Raw genomic sequence first — 15,957 nt, 5'->3', positions numbered from 1 at the left:
CAAGACGTAAGGTTTCTTGTTTGTCCTATAACATCAATAATCTGAAATATTAAAGAATATGTGCTAATTTGCAGATCAGTAAGGTTAGTTGTTTCTGTGAAAATATACATGTTTTTTTGAGATGGAGTCTTGCTCTGTCACCATGCTGAAGTGCAGTCCCGCGAACTTGGCTCACTGCAACCTCCGCCCCCTTGGTTCAAGCGATTCTCCTGCATCAGCCTCCATAGTAGCTGGGACTACAGGAGTCGGCCTCCAAAAGTGCTGGGATTTCTGGCATAAGCCATCGCACCCAGCCAAAAATAATATATTTTTAAGGGGTGCATACATCTCCAGGCTGAGCAGGAGCTTTATTTGTAGTACTCAGTAACTGGAATTAACACAACTATTAAGGAGCATTATAAATAAATAGTAAGGGTGCACTCATTAACTGGAATACTGTTCCTCATTAGAATCAACACATTCTTTAGTTCATGTCCTTTGCAGGGACATGGATGAAGCTGGAAACCATCATAGTCAGAAAACTATCACAGGGACAGGAAACCAAACACCGCATGTTCTCACTCATAAGCGGGATCTGAACAGTGAGAACACATGGACACAGGGAGGGGAATGTCACACACCAGGGCCTGTTGGGGTGGGGAGCAAGGGGAGGGACAGCATTAGGAGAAATACCTAATGTAGATGACCGGTTGATGAGTGCAGCACACCAGCATGGCACATGTTTATCTATGTAACAAACCTGCACGTTCTCCACATGTATCTCAGAACTTAACGTATAATTTTAAAAACACATTATTTATATAGAACCAAATTACTGGCTCAGAAGTAATTATACTGTGCAAAAAACCACACAAATGAAATTGAAACTATAAGATTTCACTTGAACAAAATCTTGAAAAATAGATCTAAAGTAACAAAGATGACTGACTCAATATGGTGAGAGGAAAATGACTGGGAGGCAGGAATGAGAGGAACACAGGGAAGCTTTTAAGTGTAATTCATCGGTATCTTGATTGTTATTTGGGATGCACAGGTGAGCACATGTGTAATTACATTTTTTTCCTTTGGAGACATGGTTTTGCTTTGTCATCCAGGCTGGAGCTCCGTGGTGAGATCATAGCTCTCTGCAGCCTCAGACCCTGGGTGTCCAGCAATCCTCCTCCCTCTGCCCTATGTAGCTGGGACTACAGGTGTGCACCATCATGCTCGGCTTCAGTGCTTATTCAACTAGACACTTTAATTATGCAGTATTTATTACGTGGCAATAATGCCTCAATAAGGGTATTGCAAATAAGTGGATGGATAATTTGTTCAATTAAGATTGATGGAAATATAGACACTTACATGACAAATGTGTGACAAGAAAATAAAACTGTAGGAAACATACTTTACTTTTTTTTAGGTAATCGCGACACTGCATACACATCACACCATGTTCTCATTACAGAGAAAAGATTCTGCAAACCTCACTTGGTGTGACCTCCTGTATGCTGGGCTTGGTTCAGGGAGAAGTCAGGACCAGTGGTGAGAAGCACAGGCCCAGATAACCAGACTCACTCTGACCAAATGTGAGTGCTGGGGACATTGTACAATCCATCTGTGTTTTGCTGATATTTTTTCATCTGTAACATGGAAATAACATTGATACTACATACCATGGTTTCTGTGCATATGTAAAAATAAAAGATGATTGGTGCAAACTTTAAATACACACAGTTTATGTAGATCAATTGTACCTCAATAAAACTGTTTTAAAATAAAAATTACAAAACTATAAGTTTTATAGGTTTTAAGGGTTTATCATAGAACAAACTTACAATAAGAAACCACAATTTCCAAATGCTATCAATATCACAAATCTCCCCCAGGACACTCTCACATGCTCTGAGCCCCACTCTCTCCTCAGGCCTCTCACCCCAGAGCTTACCATGTAGTAGGAGACATGCAAATAGAGCCCTCCCTCTGCTTATGAAAACCAGCCCAGCCCTGACCCTGCAGCTGTGGGAGAGGAGACCCAGCTCTGGGACTTTCAGGTGCTTTCATTTTGTGATCAGGACTGAACACAGAGGACTCACCATGGAGTCATGGCTGAGCTGGGTTTTTCTTGTTGCTATTTTAAAAGGTAATTAATGGAGAACTAGAAAAATTGAGTGTGAGTGGATAAGAGTGAGATAAACAGTGGATATGTGTGGAAGTTTCTGACCAGGGTTCCTTTTTGTTTGCAGGTGTCCAGTGTGAGGTGCAGCTGGTGGAGTCTGGGGGAGGCTTGGTACAGCCTGAGGGTTCTCTAAAACTCTCTTGTGCAGCCTCAGGATTCACCTTTAGTAGCTATGCCATGGACTGGGTCCGCCAGGCTCCAGGCAAGGGGCTGGAGTGGGTGGCACATATATGGAATGATGGAAGTCAGAAATACTATGCAGACTCTGTGAAGGGCCGATTCACAATCTCCAGAGACAATTCTAAGAGCATGCTCTATCTGCAAATGGACAGTCTGAAAGCTGAGGACACGGCCATGTATTACTGTACCAGACACAGTGAGAGGAAGTCAGTGTGAGCCCAGACACAAACCTCCCTGCAGGGGCACGCAGGGCCACCAGAGGGTGCCCAGGATCCCCTGAAGACAGGGACAGCCCAAAGGCAGGTGCAGATGGATGTCAAGAGGGTCTGTGGCTTCCTCTACATCTAACTGTTTCCTGGTGAGCCTCTGTATATTTATTTTTCTGTGCCCACTAATGAGGTTGCTAAGTTTAAACACTTTTTTTTTTTGAGATGAAGTCTCGTGCTTGTGCCCCAGGCTGGAGTGCAATGGCATGATCTGGGCTCACTGCAACATCCGCCTCACGAATTCAAGCGATTTTCCTGCCTCAGCCTCCCAAGTAGCTGGGATTACAGACAACTGCCACCACACCCGGCTAATTTTTGTATTTTTAGTAGAGACAGGGTTTCACCACGTTGGCCAGGCTAGTCTCGAACTCCTGACCTCAGGAGATCCTCCCACCTTGGCCTCCCAAAGTGCTGGGATTACAGGCATGAGCCACTGTGCCTAGCCAAAAAAGACTTCATTATTATAGGAGGAAAAATTCTCATCTGCAGGTGTCACTGATGGAGGCAGAAAAAATGCCCAGGAAGTCAGGTGAGGCTGTAGACAGTGTCAACCCAGGATGCAAATCTCACCACAAGTGCAGGAGAAAGGGCAGGGGGTTGATGGATCATCCTAACTAACGTATGGTTTAAGCTGAGCCCAGCAAGACCCTCAGTGCCTCCCTAACCACAGTTGCCCTTCAGGGATAATCCATGTGCTCAACAGCAGCCACACCTTAGTATCTCCACTGTGCAGTCATTGTCTAGGACAAGCTCCCAGGATGTGGGGCTTTGGCACAAACCAGGTCATGGATGTCAGAGAGGGGCAGCTGGGTGTCTGGTCCATAGGCTCCCTGATGTTGGAGGGTTGAGAGGTGCATTCTCTGGGCCAACATATACTCTAGGGATATTTACTTCAGAACACATAATTTTATTTGTTGGTTTATGGTTAATGGGGTATTCATCCCTTCAATCATTTGTCCGTTGATTTACAAAAACATTCCAGTTTCACTTTGGAAGTAATTTTATTATGTGCAATTAAGTCATGATTGATTATAGTCACACTATTTTGCTACTAAATAGTAGGTGTTATTCATTCTTTCTAATTCTGTATTTTGTACCCATTAACCATATCCACCTGTTCTCTGGCCCCCACTAGCCTCCCAGACTCCAGTTACCATCCTTCTACCATCCATGTTCCTGAGTTTAATTCTGTTGATTTTTAGAGCACACACATAAGTAAGAACCTGCAATGCTTTTTTTTTAGTGCCTGGTCTTTTTCACTTAACATAGTGACCTCCAGTTCCATCCATGTTGTTGCAAATGACTGGATCTCATGGAATACCTAATTTTATTCGGTTCTTTCATATGACATAGAGAAGCAAGCATGCAGTCTACAAACAACTGTAATTTTCACATTTACCCCAAATGAATTATTGCTTATTTCTGTGCAGGGTCCAGGCACATAGTAGCCTTTCTCTTGAGGGACTGTTAAATTTAGAGTGAGATCACTTGTTTCTCATATTATTTGATTCCTGTCCATGTGCAGAGATCTTAAGTAGAGTAATCTGCTTCTTTCTGCACACTAACTCTGACCTTCTCGACAAAAAGAGTAGAGATTTTCATGTTTCCTGAGTCTGGGGTAGGAGTTAGTCCTACACAACTCAGAGCCTGCAGAGACCTCCCAGTGCAGTTTTATAGACACAGGTGTTTTCTCATGGGGGGGTGAGACATCCACTTCCTGTGATTGCTGCTCAGATCTAACTGTGATTTCAGATTTAGGACACCATTAGGCTCTCAAACCATTTCTATTCTAAAAATCAGCCTCATCATAGAAAATGGAAATAATTCAATATCCATTTCCCTGACCGTATTTCATCCTTGTTTTTAATTTGGTGCAAGTTTATTACATATTTGCCTGAATCTAACTTCAGAATCAACTGAATTGGTCTAGAAATCTCACAAATTGAACAGAAGTGGATTTTATTATTTTTACCAAAATGTGTGTAGGTAGGGTTTCCAATGTATCGTCCAGAACTTGTGCATGCTAACAACTGTTTTTCTCAGTCAATTATCAGCCTGGTGAAGCCCTTGCAAACCCCCTCACTCACCTGTGCTGCCTCTGGATTCTCTGTCACAATCAGTGCTTCCTGTAGGCACTGGATGGAAAGCACAGGAGTGGGTCAGGTGCATATGTGATGAGTGGAGGATGAATATTGGTTAATATTAGTCCAACGATCACACCCACAAGTTCTAATAATACCCTGGTTTTGAGTGGTGCTTTGGAAAAATTAATTTTTAGAGATTTTAGAGATAACTTAAAAGAATAAAGAATGTAATAAAGTGACATTGACATCCCATACATAACAACATATTGATCTATTTTTTGTGGATGGACTTTAAATTTGTTTCTACTTTATGAATATTATAAGCAAAGCTGTTACAAATACCTTAGTGTAAGTTTTCCTATGTCATCTCATTTTTATTGCGAAAACATGACATATGCATTTCTTTCTTGTAAGAGTAATTTTAACTTTTTTCAGTTTCATTGAGGTATATTTGAAAAAATTTTAAAAGTATATGGTTGAGGAACAATGCACCACTTGATGCTTTGTCTTAGACCATTCTCACATTGCTATAAAGAAATGCCTGAGACTAATTTGAAAAAAAGAAAAAGATGTTTAATTGGCTTATGATTCTACAGGCTGTATAGGAAATGTAGTTGTTTATTCTTCTGGGGAGACTCAGGAAAGTTAGAATCATGGCAGAAGACAAAGAGGAGCAGGCCAATCACATGGCCAGAGCAGGAGCCACAGGAAGCGTGCAGGGGGGTGCGGGGCGGGTCTACACACCGTTAGACACCAGATCTTGTGAGAACTCACGCACTGTCATGAGAACAGCAGCAGGAGTTGTTGCTAAACCATTCATGAAAGACCTACCCCATGACCCAGTCATCTCCCAACAGGTCCTACTTTCAGGAATGAGGATTATAATATAACATGAGATTTGGGTCAAGATACGGATCCAAATCATATCAGATACACATTGTAAAATGATCATCATAGTCAAGGTAATTTGTGTGTATATCATCTCACAGAGCTACAATTTTATTTTTTTAAATTTACTGCATATGTGTGTGTGTCTGATGAGAACATCTAAAATCTACCCTTTTAGCAAAAATCGTTTTTACAGTAAAGTATTAACTATAGGAACATTGCTGTACATTAGATTTCCAGAACTCATTCACCCTGCACAACTGAAACTCTGTACCCTTTGATCAACATCACCCAAATTCCCTCTCCTCCCAGGTCCTGACACCCTCTAGTCTACTCTCTGCTTTTAAGACCTTGGATATTTTAGATCCCACACGTAAATGAGATCATGAAGCATTTGTCTTTCTGCATCTGGCTTATTCCACTTAGCATCATGTCCTCCAGGTCCATCCATGTTATTGCAAATGTCAGAATTTCCTTCTTTTCAAAGCGTCATAAATTTAGTTTTATGTATACACATTTTATTTATACATTTATCAATGTATGGCCCTTAAATTATTTTACAAATCTACACTATTATTAATAATCTTGCAATGAACATGTATTTTGCATAATAATTTTATTTCCTTTTAATATATAACAAGAAGTGGAATCACTAGATCATAAGATAGTTTTATTTTCAATTTGTTGAGTAACCAATCCTACCACATCATATAAGGATTCCTTTTTCTCCACATTGTTGCCAACATTTTTAAAGTTTTGTCTTGCTGATAATAGCCATTTTAACTGCTTTGAAGGATATATCATTGTGCTTTTTATTTGAATTCCCCTGATAATTAGGAATATTGAGAAACTTTTCATTTTCCGTTTGCCATGTGTGTGTCTTCTGAAAAAAAATCTATCCAGAATTTTGCCTTTTTTAGTCGAGTCACTTGTTATTTGTTATTGAGTTGTATGGCTTATTTATATATTTTGTTTGAACTTCTTGTCAGATATATAATTACGCATAGTTTTTCCTGTGTTTTGGTATTAAATTCAAATAAATCAGTTCTAAGTCAATGACAGGAAGTTTTTTCTTTTTCCATGTTGTCTATGAGTTTATGGTTTCAGGTATTATGTTCATTTTTAGTTGATTTTTATATCATGTTAAAGGAGGCCTAATTTTATTTCTTTTTATATGGATGCCCAGTTTTTACACCATTATTGAAAAGACTGTCCTTTCTCTACTGTGTGTTCTTGGCACACTCCATCAGGAAGAGACATAATGAAAAAAGTATATAAGATGAATATTCCTGATGAACATAGATCTAAAAGTCCTCAACAAAATACTAGCAAATAGAATCCAGAAGCACTTTAAAATGTAATACATCATGATCAAATGGGATTTACCCTGGGATGCAAGGTTCATTCAACATCCACAGATCAGTAACTGTGATTCGCCATGTAAGCAGAATAAAAGCAAAAAACATAGGATTATCTCAATAGATCCTGAGAAAGCATTTGATGGGATCCAACATCCACTCATCATAAAAACCTTCAACAGACTAGGCATCAAAACATACCTCAAAATAATAAGAGCCATCTGTGACAAACTCAGTAAACATCATGCTAAATGAGCAAAAGCTCAAACACCTTGAGAACTGCAACAAGAGAAGGATACTGTCTCTCACTACTCCTATTCAATATAATACTATAAATCCTAGTTAGAACAATCAGGCAGGAGCAAAAATGAAAGGCAGCTGATGTGGTTTCGATTTGTGTCCCCACCCAAATCTCACGTCAAACTGTAATCCCCAGTGTTGGAGGTGGGGCCTGGTGAAAGGTGATTCGATCATGGGGTTGTGTTTTCCTCTCTCACGCTGTTCTGGTGACAGAGCTCTCAGGAGATCTGGTTTCAAAGTGTGTGGCACCTCCCCCTTGTCTCTTCCTCCTGCTCCTGCCATGTAAGACATGATGCTTCCCTTTCTGTCATGATTGTCAGGATCCTGATGCCTCCCCAGCCATCCTTCCTGTACAACTCGCAGAACCATGAGCAATTAAAACTCTTTTCTTTATAAATTACCTAGTCTCAGGTGTTTATAGTCTGAGAATGGACTAACACAGCATCCAAACAGGAAAATAAGTCAATCCATCTGTCTTCATTGATGATACAATTCTATGCCTAGAAAATCCCCCAAAGTAATTCTAGAACAGATAAATAACTTTAGTAAAGTGTAAGGATGCAAAATCAATGTACAAAAATCACCAGCATTTCTATATCCCAACCACATCCATGCTGAGAATAAAATCAAGAACACAACCCTATCTTCAAAGAAAATGACATGCTTAGGAATGCAGGTAACAAGCAAGATGAAAGATCTCTACAAGGAGAACAACAAAACACTGCAGAAATAAATCATAAATGACACAAATAAATGGAAAAAAACATTTCATGCTCCTGGATTGGAGGAATCAATATTGCCAAAATGGTCATACTGCCCAAAGTAATTTACAGATTCGATGTTATTTCCATCAAATTATTACCATCATTCTTCACAGAATTAAAAAAAACATACATATTCTAAAATATATATGGAACCAAGAAAGACCCTGAATAGCCAAAGCAATCCTAAGCAAAAAGAGCAATGCCAGAGGCATCATGCTACTAGATTTAACATTACAAAGTAAGAAAAACAGCTTGGTACTGGTGCAAGAGCAGACACACAGAAAAAAAAAAGAACAAAACAGAAAACAGAAATAGAGCTACACACCTAAACCATTTGATATTTGATAAGGTTGACAAGAATCAAGCCATAGGTAAAAAAAACTCCGTATTCAGTAAATAGTGCTGGGAGACCTGGATTCGGGCAGATATGCAGAATGCAACAGTGAAGGAGGCTGGGCAGTTTCTACCTTGATTTCAGATGTGCAGAGAGCCCTATGCGCCCAGGAAAAAGCTTGCTGCAGGAGGGGAGCCACCACAGAGAGCCTCTACTAGGGCAGTGCCAAAGATGTGGAAAGATGGGGTTGGAGCCCCCATTCAAAGTCCACACTGGGGCACTGCATAGTGGAACTGTGGGAATGTGGCCACAAATCTCAAGACCCCAGAATGGTAGATCCATGGGTAACTTGCACCCTCAGCCTAGAAAAGCTTACAGCACTTGACTCTGACTCATGAATGGAGCCCCAAGGACTGCGCCCAGCAAAACTACAGTGATGGGCTGCCTGAGGTTTTGGGGAGCCAACCCTTGTCCCACTGTGCCCTGGTTGAATTACATGAATTTGAGAGAGGTTATTCTGTAACTTTAAGATTTAATATCTGCTCTACTGGGTTATATGTGTGTGGGGGGGGGGGGGCTGTTGGCCATTCCTTTGGCCAATTTATCTATTTTGGATTGGAATAATTTACCCAATGCCTGTACCATAATTGTACCTTGGAATACACAACATTTGCAATGTTTTTTTTTTTAATTTTGCAAGCTCACAGATGGAGGGAAATTGCCTTAAGACTCAGATGAGACTTTAGACATTTGAGTGGGAGGCTGACCAAGTTAAGACTTTTTTTTAATTTTAGTATTATTATACTTTAAGTTTTAGGGTACATGTGCACAATGTGCAGGTTTGTAACATATTTATACATGTGCCATGTTGGTGTGCTGCACCCATTAACTCATCATTTAGCATTAGGTATATCTCCTAATGCTATCCCTCCCCCATCCCCCCACCCCACAACAGTCCCTGGTGTGTGAAGTTCCCATTCCTGTGTCCATGTGTTCTCATTGTTCAATTCCCACCTATGAGTGAGAACACGCGGTGTTTGGTTTTTTTGTCCTTGCGATAGTTTGCTGAGAATGATGGTTTCCAGCTTCATCCATGACCCTACAAAGGACATGAACTCATCATTTTTTATGGCTGCATAGTATTCCATGGCGTATATGTGCCACATTTTCTCAATCCAGTCTATCATTGTTGGACATTTGGGTTGGTTCCAAGTCTTTGCTATTGTGAATAGTGCCACAATAAACATATGTGTGCATGTGTCTTTATAGCAGCATGATTTATAATCCTTTGGGTATATACCCAGTAATGGGATGGCTGGGTCAAATGGTATTTCTAGTTCTAGATCCCTGAGGAATCGCCACACTGACTTCCACAATGGTTGAACTAGTTTACAGTCCCACCAACAGTGTAAAAGTGTTCCTATTTCTCCACATCCTCTCCAGCACCTGTTGTTTCCTGACTTTTTAATGATCGCCATTCTAACTGGTGTGAGATGGTATCTCATTGCTGTTTTGATTTGCATTTCTCTGATGGCCAGTGATGATGAGCATTTTTTCATGTGTCTTTTGGCTGCATAAATGTCTTCTTTTGAGAAGTGTCTGTTCATGTCCTTTGCCCACTTTTTGATGGGGTTATTTGTTTTTTTCTTGTAAATTTGTTTGAGTTCATTGTAGATTCTGGATATTAGCCATTTGTCAGATGAGTAGGTTGCAAAAATTTTGTCCCATTCTGTAGGTTGCCTGTTCACTCTGATGGTAATTTCTTTTGCTCTGCAGAAGCTCTTTAGTTTAATTAGATCCCATTTGTCAATTTTCGCTTTTGTTGCCATTGCTTTTGGTGTTTTAGGCATGAAGTCCTTGCCCATGCCTATGTCCTGAATGGTATTGCCTAGGTTTTCTTCTAGGGTTTTTATGGTTTTAGGTCTGACATTTAAGTCTTTAATCCATCTTGAATTAATTTTTGTATAAGGTGTAAGGAAGGGATCCAGTTTCAGCTTTCTACATATGGCTAGCCAGTTTTCCCAGCACCATTTATTAAATAGGGAATCCTTTCCCCATTGCTTGTTTTTCTCAGGTTTGTCAAAGATCAGATAGTTGTAGATATGCGGCATTATTTCTGAGGGTTCTGTTCTGTTCCATTGCTCTATATCTCTGTTTTGGTACCAGTACCATGCTGTTTTGGTTACTGTAGCCTTGTAGTATAGTTTGAAGTCAGGTAGCGTGATGCCTCCAGCTTTGTTCTTTTGGCTTAGGATTGACTTGGCAATGCAGGCTCTTTTTTGGTTCCATATGAACTTTAAAGTAGTTTTTTCCAATTCTGTGAAGAAAGTCATTGGTAGCTTGATGGGGATGGCATTGAATCTATAAATTACCTTGGGCAGTATGGCCATTTTCACAATATTGATTCTTCCTACCCACGAGCATGCAATGTTCTTCCATTTGTTTGTATCCTCTTTTATTTCATTGAGCAGTGGTTTGTAGTTCTCCTTGAAGAGGTCCTTCACATCCCTTGTAAATTGGATTCCTAGGTATTTTATTCTCTTTGAAGCAATTGTGAATGGGAGTTCACTCATGATTTGGCTCTCTGTTTGTCTGTGATTGGTGTATAAGAATGCTTGGATTTTTGCACATTGATTTTGTATCCCGAGACTTTGCTGAAGTTGCTTATCAGCTTAAGGAGATTTTGGGCTGAGACAATGGGGTTTTCTAGATATACAATCATGTCATCTCCAAACAGGAACAATTTGACTTCCTCTTTTCCTAATTAAATATCCTTTATTTCCTTCTCCTGCCTGATTGCCCTGGCCAGAACTTCCAACACTATGTTGAATATGAGTGGTGAGAGAGGGCATCCCTGTCTTGTGCCAGTTTTCAAAGGGAATACTTCCAGTTTTTGTCCATTCAGTATGATATTGGCTGTGGGTTTGTCATAGACAGATCTTATTATATTGAGATACATCCCATCAATACCTAATTTATTGAGAGTTTTTAGCATGAAGTGTTGTTGAATTTTGTCAAAGGCCTTTTCTGCATCTATTGAGATAATCACGTGGTTTTTGTCTTTGGTTCTGTTTATATGCTGGATTACATTTATTGATTTTCGTATGTTGAACCAGCCTTGCATCCCAGGGATGAAGCCCACTTGATCGTGGTGGATAAGCTTTTTGATGTGCTGCTGGATTCGGTTTGCCAGTATTTTATTCAGGATTTTTGCATCGATGTTCATCAAGGATATTGGTCTAAAATTCTCTTTTTTTGTTTTGTCTCTGCCAGGCTTTGGTATCAGGATGATGCTGGCCTCATAAAATGAGTTAGGGAGGATTCCCTCTTTTTCTATAGATTGGAATAGTTTCAGAAGGAATGGTACCAACTCCTCCTTGTACCTCTGGTAGAATTCAGCTGTGAATCCATCTGGTCCTGGACTTTTTTTGTTTGGTAAGCTATTAATTATTGCCTCAATTTCAGAGCATGTTATTGGTCTATTCAGAGATTCAGCTTCTTCCTGGTTTAGTCTTGGGAGAGTGTATGTGTCCAGGAATTTATCCATTTCTTCTAGATTTTCTAGTTTATTTGCATAGAGGTGTTTATAGTATTCTCTGATGGTAGTTTGTATTTCTCTGGGATCGGTGGTGATACCCCCTTTATCATTTTTTATTGCATCTATTTGATTCTTCTCTCTTTTCTTCTTTATTAGTCTTGCTAGCGGTCTATCAATTTTGTTGATCTTTTCAAAAAACCAGCTCCTGGATTCATTGATTTTTTGAAGGGTTTTTTGTGTCTCTATTTCCTTCAGTTCTGCTCTGATCTTAGTTATTTCTTGCCTTCTGCTAGCTTTTGAATGTGTTTGCTCTTGCTTCTCTACTGAAAAAAGATGATCATATTTTGCAATGCAAGGACATGAGAATTTTGGGCTCGAGAGTGCAATGATATAGTTTAGATGTTTTCCCTTCCAAATGTCATGGTGAAATGTGATTCTCAATGTTGGAGGTGGGACCGACTGGGAGGTTTTGGGTCATGGGGAAAGATCCTTCAGGAATGGCTTGGGAACCACCCCATGGCACTTAGTGAATTCTTGCTGTGTTAGCTACTGTGAGATCTGATTGTTAAAAAGAGTCTGGCAACCCTTCTTGCCACTCATGTCCCAGCTCTCACCATGTGACATAGCCTGTTCCCCCTTTGCCTTCCATCATGATTGTAAAGCAGATCCTGGTGCCATGCTTCTCACACAGCCTTCAGAACTGTAAGCCAAATATGCCTCTTTTCTTTGTAAATCACTTGGCCTCAGGTATTAATTTATAGGAATGCAAAAGAGACTAACACACCGTCCAAAGCATTACACAGATTCAACACTATTTTTATCAAATGACCAATATAATTGATTACATATTTAGAAAAAATACTAAAATTCCTACAGAATCAAAAAAGAGTCTGAATACCAAAAGCAATCCTAAGCTGGAAGCACCACATTCTCTGACCTCAAATTATACTACATGAATATAATAAGAAAGACAGCATGCTACTAGTAGAAAAAAATAGCCCAGAAAGAAAGCCAAATATCTAAAACCAACTGTTGTTTGAAAAAACTGACAAAAATATACACTGGAGAAACAACCCTCTATTCAATAAGTGGTGCCGGGAGAATTAGGTGGCCTTATGTGGAAGAATAAAACGAGACTTCCATATCACCATAGACACAAATTAACTGAATGTGGATTCAGTGTTTAAATTTATAAGCTAAAACTATAAAAATACTTGAATAAAATCTAAAAAGAGTCCTCTGGACATTGGTCTAAGCAAACAAAATATGACTAAGACTTCAAAAGCAAATGCAATAAAAACAGAAGTAGACAAACAGGATTTAGTTGAACTAAAGGTTTCTGCACAGCAAAAGAAATAACCAACATGGTGACCAGACAATCTGCAAATGGAAAAAATATTTGGAATCTATTCATCTTGCAAAGGGCTAATATATAGAATCTACAAGTAACTCAAATAAGTCAACTAAAAATTACAAATAACTTCATTAAAGAATAGACAAAAACAGACATTTATCAAAAGAATACACAGAAGTGGCCAACACAGATAAGAAAATATACTCAGCATCACCAATCATCTGATAAATGTAAATTAGAAACAACATGATACGGCATCTTCCACCAGTCAGAATGGCTGTTATTACAAATAAAAAACAGCAGGTGTTTGCAGACAAACATAGGAAAAATAATGATTTATATATGCTTGGTGAGAATGTAAATTAGTACAACCTCCATGAAAAACAACATAGAAATTTCTCAAAGAGCTAAAATTAGAATTACCATTTCTTCCAGTAAGCTGTCCCAGTGGGCATGTTCCTCCCAAACTTTTATATCAGAGAATGTTGCCTGCACTCCTATGTTTATTTCAACACCATTTTCAATAGAAAAGTCAAATAATCTAAGTGTCAATCAGTGGATGATTAGATAAAATATGATATATGTAAATCATGGAATACTATGCAGCCAGTATGGTATGAATTCAGTGTGACCGGCCCCTGGACAAGGGCTTGAGTGGATGCGATGGATCATCACCTACACTGGGAACCCAACGTATACCCACGGCTTCATGGAACGGTTTGTCTTCTCCATGGACACCTCTGTCAGCATGGCGTATCTGCAGATCAGCAGCCTAAAGGCTGAGGACACGGCCGTGTATGACTGTATGAGAGACACAGTGTGGAAACCCACATCCCGAGGGAGTCAGAAACCCTGAGGGAGGAGGAAGCTGTGCTGAGCTGAGGCAGTGGTGCAGCAGTTTCTTTAACTTCCATATGATCTCATTTTGCATCATCTTCTACTTTTATATTAGCTAAGAACTTGGGGTAGACAGGTGCTCCTAAGAGATCCTTAACTTGCCCATTTTGATGGGTTTTCCAGAAGACGTGAGAAGCCACTTTGTTAGCAAAGCATCCCAAATCCATGCCCTGTTGTAGACACATGTGAGCCCATTTCCTGGTCTTTGCTTGACTGACAAGCTCTCATCAGTGCACCTGGGCTAATTTCACATCAGGTAGAGGAACGCGTTCTAAAGGAAAGCTAATGTTGTAATAGCAATTCCTGCTTAATAACCTTCAGCTTCATTGTTTTTGTGTAATCCATCAGCAAATTATGTTAGTTCAAGGTTCTCAATGGGAGTTTCTAATAAATAGAAAGGATGTATAGAAGTTCCCCTAATTAAAATGAAACAATTGTGAACACAACCTCGGTATTCAGCCACGTCTCCACCCTTCACACCCTTCGCCACAAAGGAATTTTCACCTCTCCTGGAAGCTGGGTTCATTTTCAAATTAGTTATTTTTTTCAATGTAATATCTCAAGATTATCGTATATGACTATTTTAGCAGAAAGTGAATTATGGGAACTTGAACTAAACAACTGAAAACAAATTCACAACTAATTAAACAAGGTGCCAGAATGTGACTGGCTCCAGGCTTTGTAATTCAGCAGTTCATGTACCCAGACTGGAAATTTACATGTCTTCTTGTTACCTTCACGGCACAGTCAACTCCCATTATGTAAGAAATGGTGACTGCATTCCCAAGGGTTATGCATAGATATGAAAATAGACTGGGTAAGGTGAGGAGTTGATTGTTTAAATTTTCCTCTGAAGAAGTAGCATCAACTCAACAAACCACCGCTCTTCCCTCTGTGACTAGAGCTATGTCGCAGGTCACAGGACCTAAATCCTTGATGGAGATAACATGACTACATAAATTGGGCTGATCATTTTTATGCTATAAAATTAATAGATAACACTGCACTCCAGCCTGCACAACCAAGCAAGTCTTCATCTGTAAAATCTAAAAAAGAAAAATTAATAGGTACTGACTTGGAAATTTTTGATAATAATATTTTCACCACCCAAATTTAATTACACCCACATGTTACCTACATCTTCACTGAAAAGTTCCCAGTCACGATGAGTTCCTTCAATGCTCCATGTGTTCAAATCTGGACATCAAGAGAGTCCAGAGAATAAAACACAATGACGGCAGTGAAACTGGTGTATATTCAATACCTCTTAACTCAGGAGGACTCCATACACCCTGGCACACAGCTGCTTTTCTAAATGGCTCACAATGACTCCAGCTCACTCACAGAGCTCAGACAGAAACCTCCCTTCAGGGTGGGAGCTGGGTGGCAGGGGGCACTCAGTACCCGCAGAGGTGAAAATGAGCTTTCAGATGGAACTTCCCTGTCACCTCAACATGGAATTTATTGTTTCATTTCATTACCTCTCTTTCCGTAATGGTTCATTTCTTTTGGCCTGTTCATTACTGATATTTTTCAGAGTAATCTCACTTGAATCTTTACTCTTTTGCATTTTGTCTCCTTGACAATGTTGGGAAGTTTTACCTCCAGCATCATAACATGATCTAGTGATCTGACACATTGTGCAAACAATACCTACAAATTCAGAACCTCTTTGTTTTTCTTTCCACAAAATATAATTCTTTCTGTTCTGTGTATGAGCATGTCCTAGCAACCCTGTACACACCCACATAGATGTCTACAAGCCTATGAATTGTTCTCTGTAAATACAAATTTATCTCAAATTCCTTCAGTGTTCATAATTATGAGAGTGAGGAA

General features: G+C 39.6%; 1 gene segment (V, D, J or C); it reads left to right on the top strand.

Annotated features, from left to right (window-relative positions):
* The first annotated feature begins 2,076 nt into the window (after window positions 1-2,076).
* LOC115930569 (immunoglobulin heavy variable 3-7-like) lies at window positions 2,077-2,554 on the top strand. The segment is given in 2 exon segments: window positions 2,077-2,122; window positions 2,226-2,554. Coding segments are annotated over 2 exon segments (375 nt in total).
* Window positions 2,555-15,957: the final 13,403 nt, after the last annotated feature.

The sequence above is a fragment of the Gorilla gorilla genome, chromosome 15 (genome assembly GCF_029281585.2).
Source record: "Gorilla gorilla gorilla isolate KB3781 chromosome 15, NHGRI_mGorGor1-v2.1_pri, whole genome shotgun sequence".
Taxonomy (NCBI): domain Eukaryota; kingdom Metazoa; phylum Chordata; class Mammalia; order Primates; family Hominidae; genus Gorilla; species Gorilla gorilla.
This window is presented reverse-complemented; position numbering and strand designations above follow the sequence as displayed.